The 16,365-nt window shown below is 38.3% G+C and overlaps 2 protein-coding genes across 2 annotated transcripts; both read left to right on the top strand.

Moving 5' to 3' along the window:
* Positions 1–515: 515 nt before the first annotated feature.
* LOC136780492 (uncharacterized) lies at positions 516–2,164 on the top strand. The gene is made up of 3 exons (XM_066738877.1): positions 516–633; positions 1,348–1,495; positions 1,741–2,164. The coding sequence occupies exons 1-3, from the start codon at positions 616–618 to the stop codon at positions 1,800–1,802; spliced, it is 228 nt and encodes a 75-aa protein (XP_066594974.1). The 5' UTR covers positions 516–615; the 3' UTR covers positions 1,803–2,164.
* A 9,472-nt stretch (positions 2,165–11,636) lies between these two features.
* LOC136780477 (basic proline-rich protein-like) lies at positions 11,637–15,656 on the top strand. Its single transcript, XM_066738851.1, has 6 exons — positions 11,637–11,731; positions 11,824–11,941; positions 12,052–12,185; positions 12,299–12,308; positions 12,456–12,613; positions 12,707–15,656. The coding sequence occupies exons 1-6, from the start codon at positions 11,637–11,639 to the stop codon at positions 15,651–15,653; spliced, it is 3,462 nt and encodes a 1,153-aa protein (XP_066594948.1). The 3' UTR covers positions 15,654–15,656.
* Positions 15,657–16,365: the final 709 nt, after the last annotated feature.

Consider the following 16,365-nt stretch of genomic DNA (forward strand, 5'->3'; position numbering starts at 1 on the left):
GAGTAACTTGCTTCATTACAGAGGCAGAAATATCCCTATAATCTTTTGGTCCCCACGTTTTGTAACGGCAGAATGACCGTTTGCGTAAGTCAGCTGACTTCTTTCGGCTCTTTCTATTTCGATTACGATACTCGCTGCAACCTTTTGTCATTCTCGATTCGGAAGAGTGCGCATACATTGTCTTGCAAAGGAATCCCAGCAATTATGCGTAAGATTAACAGTATGACGAGCAACGGTAGCTTGTAATTTTCTTTATAATAAACTACTGTCAACCTGTGGGCAAGAAAATTTGGATGTCAAGGCACTCACGCTGTCAATCAGTACCTACTTTAGGTGTGTCCATGCGTCCCTGTGCTTCCATGTGACCTAGCATATGCGACACTGCATCATATTCTTTCATAATGTGACGCATAATGCGTCGCTAACTTTGCTATTAGCGTTAAGACTGGCCAATGGTGTTGCAGGAAAAATCTCCGTGGGGGACAACTGCGAACCCCGCCTTTCTTATAAAAGAAGTTTCGTTCACCGAACAATAGACAGTGCAATTTACGACGATATATGGAACCTAATTGTTCACCTGCCGAACCTTAATCTCATACGCAAATCTGCTTTACGATGGCTTACTCGAGAGTGGTAAGTATTGGCAATCCTAGATCCACGTGAAATTTTTCATTATTCATCCAATTCCAAATACTCATACACATAGAATTTTGTTTTATCGTTTTTCAAAAAAGTTCTCTTTAGGATAGATACATCTTCATAGATGATCAATTTTTTTCTTAAATGTAGAATCAGTCATTTTTTTCTGAATAGAAGGTTAAAAAGTGAGGGTTCCTTGGAACAAAATTTAACACGATTAATCGTTGCGAGTAACATGACTGTGAACCGATACGGCTCTCAACATTAGACAGCCAATAATAATAAAGGACTGTTAGAGCTTTTGCATAATACTTGTATCAGTATACTCGAAAATGATTCTCAAGCATCAAAGTCATTAAACTGATTAGTCCCGGGACGATATCTGTCTTAAAATCATTCACGCTCATAAATAATGTCATCGGGATGAAGCGAGAACATTAGATTGCTAATTATATGGCCACGAGCTAAGGTATTAGTTAACTTTACAAATTTAATAATGCGTATTATGTTAGATCTACGGAAGTATGTGGATGAATCATCCGACCAATAAATCTCGGGATTTATAATGGATCTATAAATTTTCCTTTCAATTAAACCCATGTCATTCAATATACTAATCCAGCTTGTAATTAATCAAATCAAAAACTTCTTTTAAAGCATCTCCTACGTTTGTACCAATATTGAATTAAGTATAATGTTTGTTCAAAGTTCACAGTCCTGCTGCTGGCTGTCATCATTTCCGTGGCTGTTGCAAAACCAGGTTACTTAGGCGGTTACAGATACGGTGGCTACTATCCATACTCTTATAGTATCGGCTATCCCTTCTACGGCTACGGGCACGGACATGGATTGTATGGTAAATAGTTATCTATACAATTTAATAATACACGCTTTGTTACTTTAGCAAAAATTTCGTCAAGAAGACAAATTACTCGAACATATTTTATGATGCCAGAAAATTAATCAGCCCTATAAAAAATTCATGTTTATTAATTTCTCCATTTAATTGAATTTTGAACACATCTGAGTATAAGAGAATAGTTTTTTGTTCTGAAATATCGATTAGCTTTATGCATTAACTAGCTACACGATTTTTTTAAGGCTATGGATATGGTCATGGTTTTGGACATGGATTAGGAGGATATTATGGACACTACTATTAACCAAGCTACACGATGACAACTTTCTGAAATATATTTGATTTCCGACTCCTGGGATCGTAAAAGGACCTTACTCCGAGTAATCCAAAAGTTTGTACATTTTCCAAGGATTTCTGTAAATTATCACGTTTAAACAAAGCTTTAAATGTAAAAGCAATATTTTGCTTTCGTAGTGAAGTAGTCTTTTATAGCTTCTCTTCTAAAGCAACAAAATGTTCTTGCGATAAAAACATACTCATTTTTCTACTATATCGATTGTAGCGACTGTACTTAAATAGATTAAAAGTTTAGGTGCTGATTGCTGTATTAATAAATTCTTTCACGACATCACACCAATAAATCATTAACATAGATAGAATTTCTGACTTTGGACCAAGACTCTTTCACAACTCGTATTACCTAGCTGGTAATCTAATCACCTTATATTATTAGGACGTTAATTCGATGAACACGAGTCTTAATTTTAACTACAGTAAATTGTCAAATATAGTATATTTCATTCTACGGAGAAGTTTATAATATCTGCGAAATGATTGCAGAGCAGCGTCGCATTACATAAGATTGAGATATGTATCATTAGAGAAAAATAGGAAAATAATCAAACGAATTCATTCAGGGTCGTTCTTTGTATTTAGCATATTTAGCAATTTTTTGCAATCTTAGCAGTTTTACCTATCAGTTTGAAAATTATTGATTTGCTCTGATAAGCTAATTAAATGACGAGGAATAGAACTTGATAAGTCCCTCCCTACATATCGAATAATGTTTAGATTTCGTTAACACATTATTTATCAGCTAGTAAAACAAACACGTGTTTTTCGCAATAATAGCTATTATAAATTAATTATTCCATGTAATGTGTCAATCATAAATATTATTAAAATAATAATCGAATTACACATATAATTCTCCATTACCGATAATGGCTTTTCAAGGTCCCTTAAGCCCGAGTCGAAAAGAAGTACTGATCAGCCAAAGATGATAAAAAGTTAAAATACTACTGTTAAAATAGCAGACCGTAGGAACATCTTTGATTTCACGACCCACATCAATGGCCTTCTATAAAGTGAATGTGGTTAAGGCATATTATTTTTAACGACCTTTTGATTCGGAGAAGTTTTCTCTGCGTCTATATAACAAGTGGTCACTATCAAAACTGCCATACCACACTAGCATCAATAAAAATGAAGATTTATCAAGGAAATCGAACAAACGTTTCCGGATAATATGGCTGAATTTCTTCAGGCAATATCCAAATACAGAAATTGCCCAGATTTATTTTCGCTACAGATTCTATCGTTAACGCAATCCAATTTTGTATTCCACGCACGACAAGAAATGATATATCCGAAATTCAATATTCGATAATAAATCTTGAAAACTGCTAAAGTAAACGACATGTACCCATCTCGATTATCACATAATTTTCCGGTGACAGAGAAATTAATCAAATAACCATATAATCGAAGCTTAAGTATTTGCATTAAACAATAAACCTTTCATAAACCAGTGATTTCCAAACGCATAAATCGGGTAGAAGCAGGTGGTAATTCTCGCTAATGCCGAACCTTCGATAAATATACAACTTACGAGTTTCAAAGGAAATGTTATTTTTAGTTTCTAAATCTACCTGAAAAGCCACCAGATTAATTATGCACGTTATAGAATCAACAAGAATCGATAAGTAATGGTGCTAAAATGTTATCTTATTTTCTATAATTTTATATTAGATTTGCAATTAATTAATATTTTCGACAACGAAACGATTTCATTATTAATCATAAGAAGATAAAAATTAATCATTAATGTTTTTAACATTGTATAGCAACACTATTCGATACTTCGTGCACGACAATTTAGAGCTATGCAGTTTCTTTTAGAAAGCATTTACTGCTTCTCCCGTGAGAAATACCTATATATTCATTCATTGTTTTACTAAGAAAGTAGAAGTGCTAAGTTTGAGTGCTATAACAGTCTCGAGCAAACATCGGTTGGATTCGAGTTGTGATAAAGATGGAAGTGAGAGGGGACCAATGGAAGATGCAACAGGGCAATCAGAAATTGGGCAACGTTTGCTTTGCAGAGATCAGCGGAGGTCAAATCAAGAAGTACAGGGGTCCCGATCGCCACCGTCGTGTCTTTTCAGGTCAAGTCTCGGAGACGAAGAAGAAGCTATATTCTGAATCACGTAAATTTTCACGCTATCACGCTTCTTCTACTCCTTTTTCCCCTCCAAATTAAAGAAACACGCACGATCAAAGGTGGCGTATAATTTTCCAGACAACCTTCGATGACCCTTTTCTATCAGGTATTTTAAACACGTACAATTGCACAAGTTCGATTTATTAGATGCCTGAGAATTTCTGGTGAAACTGGAAGACTGGCAAGTGTGATTAGAAACTGATGAAGAGTGTATTTAGGATCGTGTTCACCTTGGCTGGGCGGTCTTCATCTGGTCCGTGTATAGTCTCTACTAAAGTTCAAAGCAGATCTTACCCCAAGGTCGTGCACGTTTCATCATCAGTCACACATAATTACGCTATCAGTAAAATTCCCTTGTACCAGAATATGCCCAATCGTTCACTTGTTTCTCATTTACCGAAACAATTTTACGATGATAACTCATTTACCGTAAAAGACTCGAAAAAGTCGACTTTATTATTCAGCAAGAAAATTATATTCCAAAATGTACTGTTTTATAAGAATAATAACAAGGTTCGGTTTCAAAGAGTTTGTAGTAACGAAAAGATAATAAAATGTTAATGGTTATATCATTAAATTATTCGATTGACTTGGATACATCTTTTATGTCCAGCTGAAGATGTAAAGTTCGAACGTCATTCTGGCTGTGATTACGACCTTTACGGTTACCCCTTCATTCAGTGCAAGCTAGCGAGTGCCAATATCGCAAACGGCAAGAGAGAAAGGCTTGCATCAATATCTGCACGTGTTGGAAAAGTACTTCATTCATGAGCAATTAACATATTGTAGTAACGCATTGTAACCTTGAAGTACCGTGAATATAAAGTAGGGCATTCAAGAGTATATTTTAGACCGAGAAACATCTTTGGATATGAAACATTTGGTAACTACTATTAATGATACAGTTAAGGATCCCGAAGGACGAGCAAAGCATGATCTCGACCTTTCGCGCAGTCCTTAGACGCCCCTCCCCTGTAAGACTTATCACCTCTTATCCAGTATTATAACGGACCCGTCTGTCAAAGGCTAGAAAGAAAACGATTATTCCTTCACAACAGTCACTGTCACTAATCCATAATCCCCTTTATAATGCTACATAAAAATAGTTTGACTTTCAATTACAAAACCACGTTTACGATAGATTTTATAATTTAATAATGGTTATTTTCCTCATTTGTAAGACCAATGCGGGATCGATGACAAAAGTTAAATGGTTTACCAGCAATTGAGCAAACATTGTATTCTTATTTATCTACTATTAAAAAATTATTCAACATTTCATATTATTTATCATCATGAAATATTCTGAAAAAAAATGCTTCTATAATGACTGTCTACCAAGATTTGTAGAAACAAAAGTTAAATTTTAGAAATAAATAGGAAGAAAACATTTGTAAATCTGTTAAGTTAGCAATGCTTTATTGATACTAATTAGTTAGTGACGTAATGGACATAACATATCGTGTTTTATTGGAATTTACAGTAGCAAGCATTGGTAATCGAAAAATACAAGTGCAACGGTGATCTGATATGCATATGAGGGCAAATGGCAAATGTTACAAGCTCGTGTATGTTTGAACCATTGAGCATCACAAGAAAGCAATTTACCTTCTTTGTTTTATTTTATCGAGAAACTACATGGAAAATTCTGTAGGACAAGTGAAAGAATAAATTGATATGTTCATGTTTTATGAGTCGATACTTGTCAGGTTTGCCTGCTTTAAAGATTCCATAATTTGCAATGACAGGAATCTGCTTTCATCTATCTGCGCTGGCTAAATGTTACACAACATCCATTTGTCAATTAAGTTTACCTCCCTTGAATTCTACGCGTTTCTTGATCACGTGACTATCTCCCCATTTGACTAAATGAGCCTAATCACATTAACATAGAAATAGGTAAATATATATGATATCCAAATTATATCTGACCCACCAAATACCATGCAAATAAAGACAGTGATTTGATTGCAAATTTGTATCAAATTATATAATCCTTAGACATTTTAAAATTGTCAGGAGTTTTTGTTTTAAAACACAAAAAATGTGTCATACAAAGATAGATCAATTATTTCATTATCAATATTACAATAATAATCTTTATTGAGAAAATATTTCAGATTTACCAATTTAATTTTGTATGCATATACAAATTGGTTATCGATCAGTCAGCTCGTTGACCACTGATATTTAAATACCCCAATATATAAAATTCCTATCCACTTTAACCAAGAGGCTTCAATTTCACGTAGCACGATGCACTTTCTGGCGACCAAATTTAGTCCTGAACGAAATTCGTAATTTCTCCTATTTCTATAACATTATCTCTAGTCTGGTAGGTAGACGTTCTAAATGAGTAATGAGGGTAGTATTAAAAGAACGATTACTCATGTTGCATATTGAATTGGTTGATTTTCTGGAATCCTGTCTGATAAGAGCGGTGCACAAGAGGTTTTCTTCTCTCAGCACGGACCTTTTGAACAGAGTTCGCGGTATATCTGTGCGTCCTTCTCCGTCCACCCAGAGCTGGAGCGCTCACTCTCACTTTCTCGCTCTTATCCACCTTTCATTGGCATGCAAAACGCTCGCCGTTTGCCTCCCACTCACCCATAGAAGAGGATGAAGATGAAGAAGAAGAAGAAGAAGAAGAGGAATTACAGCATCCTCTCGGACGTCGTCGTTCGCAATAATCGCAATGACTGAACGAACGCTTCTCCCCCACCAACCGATCAGGTAAATCCTATAAATGCTCTCCCCGTTGCCCGAAGATGAAGAAGTCACCTCACGGGACGCGAGAGCTCCTGCGAGATATGTGTTCGTTTTAGAGTGTGCTCGTGTTGCTTCTCCTCCGACAACGTACTAAAGTAGCAAAAAAACTAGATTTAGTGAGAGGATGGTAAGTACCAGTGAACCGGAAATACCAACTTTTTAAAGTGACCACTAACATCCCTCATTCAACCTAGTGTTAAATTCAGCCAATTTCCCTCCATCCTAATTCACTCGGTTATAACCGATTTCAATTAAAGATACTATCATTTACTACAAATTCGTTATGATTTATTCGTGTTTGGATCATTGAAAGCAGTATCGTCTAATCAGAGTGAACGTCGGGGGTGAAAATTTAATAGTAGCGTGTGGCATAGTACAAAAGTGGACTTTGTAGTTTTTCTCCACTCTTTGCCAACAGAAATTCTTATGGCGTTACAAGTGTCGAAAATGTGTTCGTACGATTTTCAAAATTGACTATCAGTGCTAGATGTGAATTAAAAACGGGTGCTATTTGCTCCTCGTTAAGGAGAGAATCTTTTAAGCGCGATCTCGCTAAATGCCAACTGGTCGATGGCAATGGATGTAATTCTGTGAAAAACTTGGTGGATTTCATCGACTTGAATAAAGTTTTGTAACGGACACCCAACCTAGCCTTAAATCGATGACGAAATTGATTTGTGACCGATTTGCTGCTTATGTTAACATTTACCCCCGTGTGTACACGGGTTGATATTACGATCGTAATTAACAATCAGAGAAAAGCATCTGAATTACCGGCTGATCGTTCACGTGGACCAACTTTATGATTCTGCTTTTGCCGTGCAATTATCAACAAGATTTTCATTCTCGGAATCATCCACTTTCACATTCCGAATTTTCATATAGAATAACTTTTTCGTTTAGTACTTATAAATCGGAATATATTAATTTATAGCACGATTTCTCCAATTGTTAGCGAAAAAATATCAAAGGTCATCATGGTTTTGCTTACTTATAAAATTTTCCAGCGGCATTTAAAAAAAAATTGAAGGCGCTAAATATCAAAGATAACATAATTCTATGATATCCCTTCGATTGAAAATGTTAAGAAGTAACTTCATTTGCATTCGCTACTCTATTCTGCTTAATAGTGTAGAATGTTGAAAATATTTTTTATTAATGGAAACAAGCGATATCTGCACTATTCGTGCCAAGGCTTATGGGTGTACTAAAATTTTAATTAAAGATAGATCTATCGAAGAGATAAAATCCTACGTAACGCAAGATCTCGCTACATTGAAGAAATGTCATGAAATCATACTCGTCAATGTCTTTCTCTCTCTCTCTCTCTTTCTCTCCCTTATTATCATAAGAATTGATTCAAGTTGCCATTTGGGTTAATAAATGTTTATTTTAATATGGTTCAACATCTTTAATAAAATTATATCATTATTAAAGTAGCTAAAACTATTAAAGAGAGAAAAGTTTGATTAGTTAAAATATTTATGTAAAAAAAAATGTAAATTTTAAAATCACTTGATGGAGTAGATCCGTAGGACACTTGCATCCTTAAAACTTATCTAAGAATTAACCTATTCAGATTTTGCATGCTGAAGGTTCATAAAAGTTTGGTGCCACTAACTATTCAATACTAATTTTATGTGAAAATTGCATAATAATGTGTAAAGAGATCGTGACATAAGCAAATTATTAGTATAATATTAGCATTTGTTTTTTGACCAAATTATTCTAATCTAACTGGCTATACCAAACTAATGTATTATGTATTTCCATCTATCTGAATTTAAAGGGGAGAAGAAAAGTATTCGGTACAACAACTTCTTGCCAAGATTGCTTTATAATTGTTTAATTTTGTTCGATGTCCATTTTCACTTTTATCAGACGATTAATTGTGAACGACCAGTCCACCGACACCTATATTTATTAAGAGCGATGAACAATAACTTGCGGAAGATATTGCTTCGGCACTAATACATTTGACATTTCGCAGGGATCATTAGTGTATTTCAATGTTTATCCTCCATAAACAGCTGGAAATCTTGCTGCAATGTTTATTGTATATTTCTTGCTGTTCGTCGCAGAAGAATACCATAAGAGTAAAATAATCCTACATCGATTATACAAAGATCGAGATTTAAAATTTTCATGAAAAAAATGACTAAGTATAGTTAATGAGATATCCACGGTTTTATGTCTCACGAATCATATATTAAACACGGAATTTATATTATTTTTACCCCAATATTTTTTCTGAAAAAGTTAAAGTTTCGTTGGTTAGAAAAGGCAGACGCAATAAAATATACGAGAGATCTACGGTAATTCAGGTAACAAAATTCAATCTGGGCTTCCAACTGACATAATTATTGATTTCATTAAAATAAATTTTAATATCAATGATATAGTATATCTGCGAGGCAGCAATGACCGAAAGCATTATTACTGCTTATGACAGACATACGACTTTTTAAATAATTAATATTTATTCAAAATTCTAATTGACCTGAGATTTCACGTTGCACAGAACTGTTTGCATTTCGTTATTGCGTATAAAGAATAAATATTGGTCTTGCAATTTTTCTCGTTTGTTCTCGTAGCTCTATTACAACAGCAACGACTTAAAGTTTATTAACTTCTACAATATTTCAGTGGTTTGTGCATCTTTGTCAAGCTATAATGCAACCGTGCTGGTAAGAACTATGTGCTCGCGGCTTAAATTCCTGCCATTCTTTTTACCTGATCTTGACACGCCGTTTATTCAAAAGGTATTTTAATCCCCAAAAAAGTAACAAAAAATCGAATAATTAAATAGTAAGCAAGTTGCGAATGAATCAACGCAGAGATCTCGAGGAGACACCAAAATTAAGATATGCCTAAGGATGATGAGAGTGGACAATTATGAGGTGAATTCAATGAATTTAAAATTCAAGGTGACTGAGAATTTGGTGGAAAGGTATAACACGTGTGTGAATCACGATCGATCTAGCTAGAGGTAATCCCATTGACGTGAGCAGACTTCATAGTAAGCGCCATAGTCGAAATAGTATTGGTGAGAAATAATGGGAAATTAGCATCAAATATAAGCGTCGTCCGCAGCATTAAAATGATGCAACCAGTGAATCCGAATTGGTAAATTTCAGGATGACCCGCATCCTTTCGCAATAATGATAAATACCTGGCTGTCCTCCGGGTCTCGTCTACTCTTCTTCGTGTTGCTCCTCTCAGATCGCTTACGCAATTCTCGCGCCCCTTCACGAACTTTTGCCTTTCGGCAAAAAACCAGTCCCTCCTTTCCCTCTCTCACCCCCGTGACCGTCGTCTCTCTTAATTCGCCATATCGCGTGAAACTGACAAAATTTAAAAAAGGAGTAATCAACTCCCCTTTTTGCATTGCTTGTCCATGACTCGAATACAATTACAGGCACACATTTCATTGGAATAAACCTAAAGTAGCCCTTTCTCCTTCTCATTTTATGGATACCATTTGTTCTTCTCTACTCTCAAGGTCGAATTAAATTTTTAGGAAAATCCATGAGTAGATCAATTTTTCTATTTCATATAACATTAGATATATTGTACGAATAGATATTAAGTATTTTAAGGGCTTTCCTGTATTTTTATCGAGACCTTTATCAAATAAGATATTACTGCTGAAAGGCTATATACTTATTGCGAGAAAGTAAAGGAACAATACTGCTACTGGCATTAATTATTGAGTGATAAAACGCTAAGCGAATGGGGACCGTTCTCATGCATAATAGTAAAAGTGTCATCTATACATAGTCGGAGCAACGTACCATGCTATAGAAAATGTACGTGTGCCTTAGACCCGCTTCATTAACATATAGACGTGACATGTTATGCAGAAGCTAATTAAAAAGTGATGGAGCGCGATGAGCTGCTGACAATTTGGCTCAAAACTTTCTCCTTTTCGATACGGTGTCTTTTCGTCTGCACCGTATTTAATAAGTATTCGCGTCACTCTTTTCTCTATATTTATTTTTAATTTGACAAGGCTCTCATCGGCGAAACAAATCACCGTCACTTCTCGGTTATCGCACGCGTTATTTGACGGTCACGCGCAAAACAGTGCTTTCAATTAGACAGTATTACTTTTCGCAATAATCACTCATAAATATCATTGCCAGTATGAAGTAAGACAATTAGAAAGTACGCGTCGAAGATGCAACTTACCTGTTTTTTGCCTCGTTGCTTTATTAGTGCCAAACCTGTAATAAGTGACTGCTGCTCGCACTTTAATTATGCAAGACGTTATTTTTAGGACGTATACATTTTCTGTAGCATTTTCTCATGTATAATTTCAGAGAGGATGAGGAATCTCATGATTATTGATTATGCTTTAATTTATATATAATTCTGTAGGAATGTTGTGTAACATTTTTCACGCCTGTCAAAAAATGAGTGTATATATATTTGTACCCTAATTAGAGGAAAGAAGTTGTTTCGTTGAAAGAATCCAGCTAGTAGATCCAGTTCATAAACAGACTTTGACCTTAAATGTATGAAACGAATAGATCTTTTCTGTTTTGGTCATTAATCGGTGTCTTACGCGTTCATTAACTCTTTGTCTTCTCTCTTCCGCATTTCATCAGTGCAAAGTACGTAAAGTAAGATCTTCACTCTGGACCCTCTGACGCAAGATTGGATCCTTGTATGATCGCACTAACCACTGACCCATCAGATAAGAGCTACCGTCATATTGGCTAGCCATTATCGCAAAACTTGTGAAAGCTTTCCGTCACTTTCTCTAGATGCAAATACGATATTAAATGCAGTACACACTTTATCACGAAAAGGGTAACCATTAGTCAAAGAATTTGCTACGTAAACGATGATTCAATCCATAAAATGCCCCAAACATTTATTGACCATAAATTTTCTCTTATTATAAAACCATTGCCGAAAGTATATCAATCAATGCAACGAATTTATGCAGCAGACTTGTTCACGCACCGACGATAAGTACTGACAAACTTTTTATATGCTAAAGGTCACTGGACGACTCGTCAAGCTGGAATCATTATTCATTGTGCAGAATGTGGCAAAACACGTTGATTGCATTAAACTTTCAAGTAGAGACACCTGAAACAGGAAATATTTTTGAAAAATCCATCCTTGAAATTTTTTACAGCAACGAAATGTTGAAAAAAAGCGTAAACTTCTATTAAAGAAAATAGTTTCGTAACTACTAACAAAAATGATAAACTGAATAAATGAATAGATGAATAATGTGCTGCAATTAATAATTAATTTATTCAATTAGTGCGATTTCATCAATGAAAGCTCTGCTATATTTAGAGTTAGATTATACAGAGTAGACCTTTCACAAATACCAACGTATACATCAAACGACAGGATAGATGTATCCAGCATAGCAGTATTATGTAATTATAGTGGGTGAGGCATCAGATTATCCCACGAAGACGATATTTTATTACACTATATCAACGTACTTATGAGAAGAATTATTGCTTATCATAAATGTTACTGGTATACTAATTCTGATTCAGTAATTCCCTGGTGTGAGAAATAAGAACTTTCATAGATATATTGTAGAAAGAAGAACGTAATTATACATATAGGAGCAAGAATATTCCATGACGAAATTACCAAATTTTTTTAATTAATTTTGATGAAATTAATTTAATCTTTATTCAATTTTTGCAGAGAGGTCTGTTGCGGACCGCCACATTGGTGGCGGTGCTCGCCGTATGCTATGCACACGAGCGCAGCGAAAGGGCGATACAAGACAGTCCTAATTCAAACCAACCGTTCGATGGTTATATCTATGAGCCACCAAGCAAACCATTTACTTTCCCGCCTCCGTAAGTGATTTTTATCAACATACAAAGAATTTCAATAAACTCTATAAATACTATTCATAAAATTTATCGATAAATTTTTATTATTAATCGTAGACAACCTCAAACGAGACCACCACCAGTACAAACTGCTGTACCACCACGAACACCACTGCCAACGAGGAGGCCTCCACCAGTGCAAACTGCTGTAGTACCAAATCCAGTAACTCGGCCTCCTCGTCCACAACCACCAGTGCAAACTGCTGTACCACCACGGACTCCTCCGCCAACGCCGAGGCCTCCACCAGTACAAACAGCCGTACCACCAGGTCCAGTAACTCGGCCTCCCCGTCCGCGTCCACCAGTACAAACAGCTAGACCACCGACAAAGAGACCCGTGGTTACACAGCCACCATACGTGTATCCAACACCAGAAAAGCCTTTGATTGTGCCACCACGCACACCTCCACCACAACCTCAACCTCCAATAACTACAGCTGCTCCAGTCACAAGACGACCTGTAACTGGACGACCACCAGTGACACTAAATCCAAAAATCCCAGAGCCAGTCACCGGGTATGACTACACGAGACCAAAGAATCCGATAACTTTTCCGCCAACGACTAAATCTCCTTATGTACCCCCGCCAACAACTCGGCCTCCTATAATTACAGCTGCTCCAGTCACACGACCACCTGTAACTGGACGACCGCCAGTGACACCAAATCCAAAAATCCCAGAGCCAGTCACCGGGTATGACTACACGAGACCAAAGAATCCGATAACTTTTCCGCCAACGACTAAATCTCCTTATGTACCCCCGCCAACAACTCGGCCTCCAATAATTACAGCTGCTCCAGTCACACGACCACCTGTAACTGGACGACCACCAGTGACACCAAATCCAAAAATCCCAGAGCCAGTCACCGGATATGACTACACGAGACCAAAGAATCCGATAACTTTTCCGCCAACGACTAAATCTCCTTATGTACCCCCGCCAACAACTCGGCCTCCAATAATTACAGCTGCTCCAGTCACACGACCACCTGTAACTGGACGACCGCCAGTGACACCAAATCCAAAAATCCCAGAGCCAGTCACTGGATACGAATACTCGACACCAAAGATACCATTTCCTTTCCCACCTCCGTCTACCAGGGGCCCTTTGCCAATATCACCCGTAACTAAACCTCCATACGTACCTCCGCCACCGCCGGCAAGGCCTCCCTACGTTCCTCCATCACTACCACAGCCTCCAACTAGACCTCCTTATGTGCCTCCCCCACCTCCACCACCACCTACAAGGCCTCCTTACGTACCTCCACCACCGCCAACAAGACCACCATATGTACCTCCACCACAGCCACCTACAAGACCACCATACGTACCACCTCCCCCGCCAACAAGGCCTCCATACGTACCACCTCCTCCACCACAACCACCTACCAGACCACCCTATGTACCTCCGCCACCGCCAACGAGACCGCCATATGTACCGCCTCCACCTCCACAACCACCCACAAGGCCACCCTACGTGCCTCCGCCACCTCCAACCAAGCCTCCATATGTGCCTCCTCCCCCACCACAACCACCTACAAGACCACCCTATGTACCTCCGCCACCGCCAACAAGACCTCCATATGTACCGCCTCCACCTCCACAACCACCCACAAGACCACCCTACGTGCCTCCGCCACCTCCAACCAAACCTCCATATGTACCTCCTCCCCCACCACAGCCACCTACAAGACCACCCTATGTACCTCCGCCACCGCCAACGAGACCTCCATATGTACCGCCTCCACCTCCACAACCACCCACAAGACCACCCTACGTGCCTCCGCCACCTCCAACCAAACCTCCATATGTGCCTCCTCCCCCACCACAGCCACCTACAAGACCACCCTATGTACCTCCGCCACCGCCAACGAGACCTCCATATGTACCGCCTCCACCTCCACAACCACCCACAAGACCACCTTACGTACCGCCACCACCGCCAACAAGACCTCCCTACGTTCCACCTCCTCCGCCCCAACCTCAAACAAAAGCACCTTATGTGCCCCCGACAAGGCCTCCATACGTTCCACCAACACCTACACCTATAAGGCCAACAGCAAATGAACCTTACTTACCACCAAATCCACCAACTAGGCCTCCTTACGTCCCTCCGCCAACTCAGCCTCCATATGTGCCTCCAACTTATAGACCTTCCCCTAATAAAGTCACAAAACCACCTGGTCCTACTCCACCTCCAGTAAAAAAACCAACTCCAACTAGACCTACCTATCTTCCACCTCCAGAGCCAACTAAGCCACCAGTGAGGACACCACCACCACCTCCACCACCTACAAGGCCTCCGTATGTACCTCCTCCTCCTCCACAACCTCCTACAAAACCACCCTATGTACCTCCACCACCGCCAACAAGACCTCCATATGTACCTCCTCCTCCTCCACAACCTCCTACAAAACCACCCTATGTACCTCCACCACCGCCAACAAGACCTCCATATGTGCCTCCTCCACCACCACAGCCACCTACAAGGCCTCCCTATGTGCCTCCTCCCCCGCCAACAAGACCTCCATATGTACCTCCTCCTCCACCACAACCTCCTACAAAACCACCCTACGTGCCACCACCACCGCCAACAAGACCTCCATATGTACCTCCACCCCCACCGCAACCACCTACAAAGCCTCCATATTTACCACCACCACCTCCAGAAACACCAACCAGTCCACCCTATTTACCTCCTCCACCACAACCACCAACTGATGGACCACCAATTACTCCTAGTATTCCAACATTTCCACCTAATCCACCAATAACACGGCCTCCACCCTACTTGCCACCATCTTCTCCCAGGCCAACTTATATAACTGTAACGGCACCTCCTTATCCAACGCCACTGTACAGCATTACACCCAGTACAACGACAGAGCTACCACCAACAGGAAGACCAGCATCACCCCCCACTATTCCTCCTTCTACTGTGAGACCCAACATAGGCTACAATTATCCAATTCCTGAGATATCTTTTGATTTTCGTAAACGTTAAAAACAAATATTTTTAACTAATGACTCAGCTCGTAACTGCCCGTAAAGAGTATCTCTTGAGATTAAATGTGTTATAGCTCAATTATCATAATTTATATAATCGCGATAGATAGTAATTTTTGCTAATTCACCAGTCGAGCTATCAAAGTATAATTTTGAACTATTACAATTAGGAAAGTGAATCTAGAGTAACATTAAATATTGTAGTGTTTTTGTATAAGATATGCGAAAAACAAATAAAAGTTTTTCAAAAAATATAATAACATTGTTATAAATTATCTCCTTTTACCATTTTAGCAATTATTATTAAATTGATGGTAATTAATTTTGTAAGTGTTAAAGAAGATTAGTAAAAATTGAGGTTGAAGCTAAAGGAGAAAATTATAAGTGTAACAGGATAAATTGCTTGAAATGAAGTGATAAATAAGGATGCAATATTAATCCGAATAATGAAATCTCGGTAATGATAGAGCATTTAGTTGCTCAAGCAGCGAAACAATGAAGATTCAACGTTTTCTGCACGTATTCGTGCAGGTCTACTCGACTTTTGCTGTATGTGAGGTAAGTAGCCCATAACTGCCTAACTTCTCCTACCATAACGAGCCTCCCCCACGAAACAAGAAAATTTCTACGTTTCTCAGATAGAATCGCGAGTGAAAACTTTACGGCGAGAAATATGCAGTCGTTAGTCGCATGTAAAGCAGTGAAAGAAT

Source organism: Prorops nasuta, unplaced genomic scaffold (assembly GCF_024137725.1).
Source record: "Prorops nasuta isolate Cenicafe-Biocafe unplaced genomic scaffold, Cenicafe_Pnas_1.2 PNAS00019, whole genome shotgun sequence".
Classification (NCBI taxonomy): Eukaryota; Metazoa; Arthropoda; class Insecta; order Hymenoptera; family Bethylidae; genus Prorops; species Prorops nasuta.

Excerpts from the sequence above, each read along its gene's own strand:
- LOC136780492 (XM_066738877.1), top strand. Across the intron at positions 1,496-1,740 it reads GCACGGACATGGATTGTATG|GCTATGGATATGGTCATGGT; the intron begins GTAAATAGTTAT and ends GATTTTTTTAAG.
- LOC136780477 (XM_066738851.1), top strand. The coding sequence starts at position 11,637 with ATGCCCCAAACATTTATTGACCATAAATTTTCTCTTATTATAAAACCA. Across the intron at positions 11,732-11,823 it reads CGAATTTATGCAGCAGACTT|AATGTGGCAAAACACGTTGA; the intron begins GTTCACGCACCG and ends TTCATTGTGCAG. Across the intron at positions 12,614-12,706 it reads CCATTTACTTTCCCGCCTCC|ACAACCTCAAACGAGACCAC; the intron begins GTAAGTGATTTT and ends TATTAATCGTAG.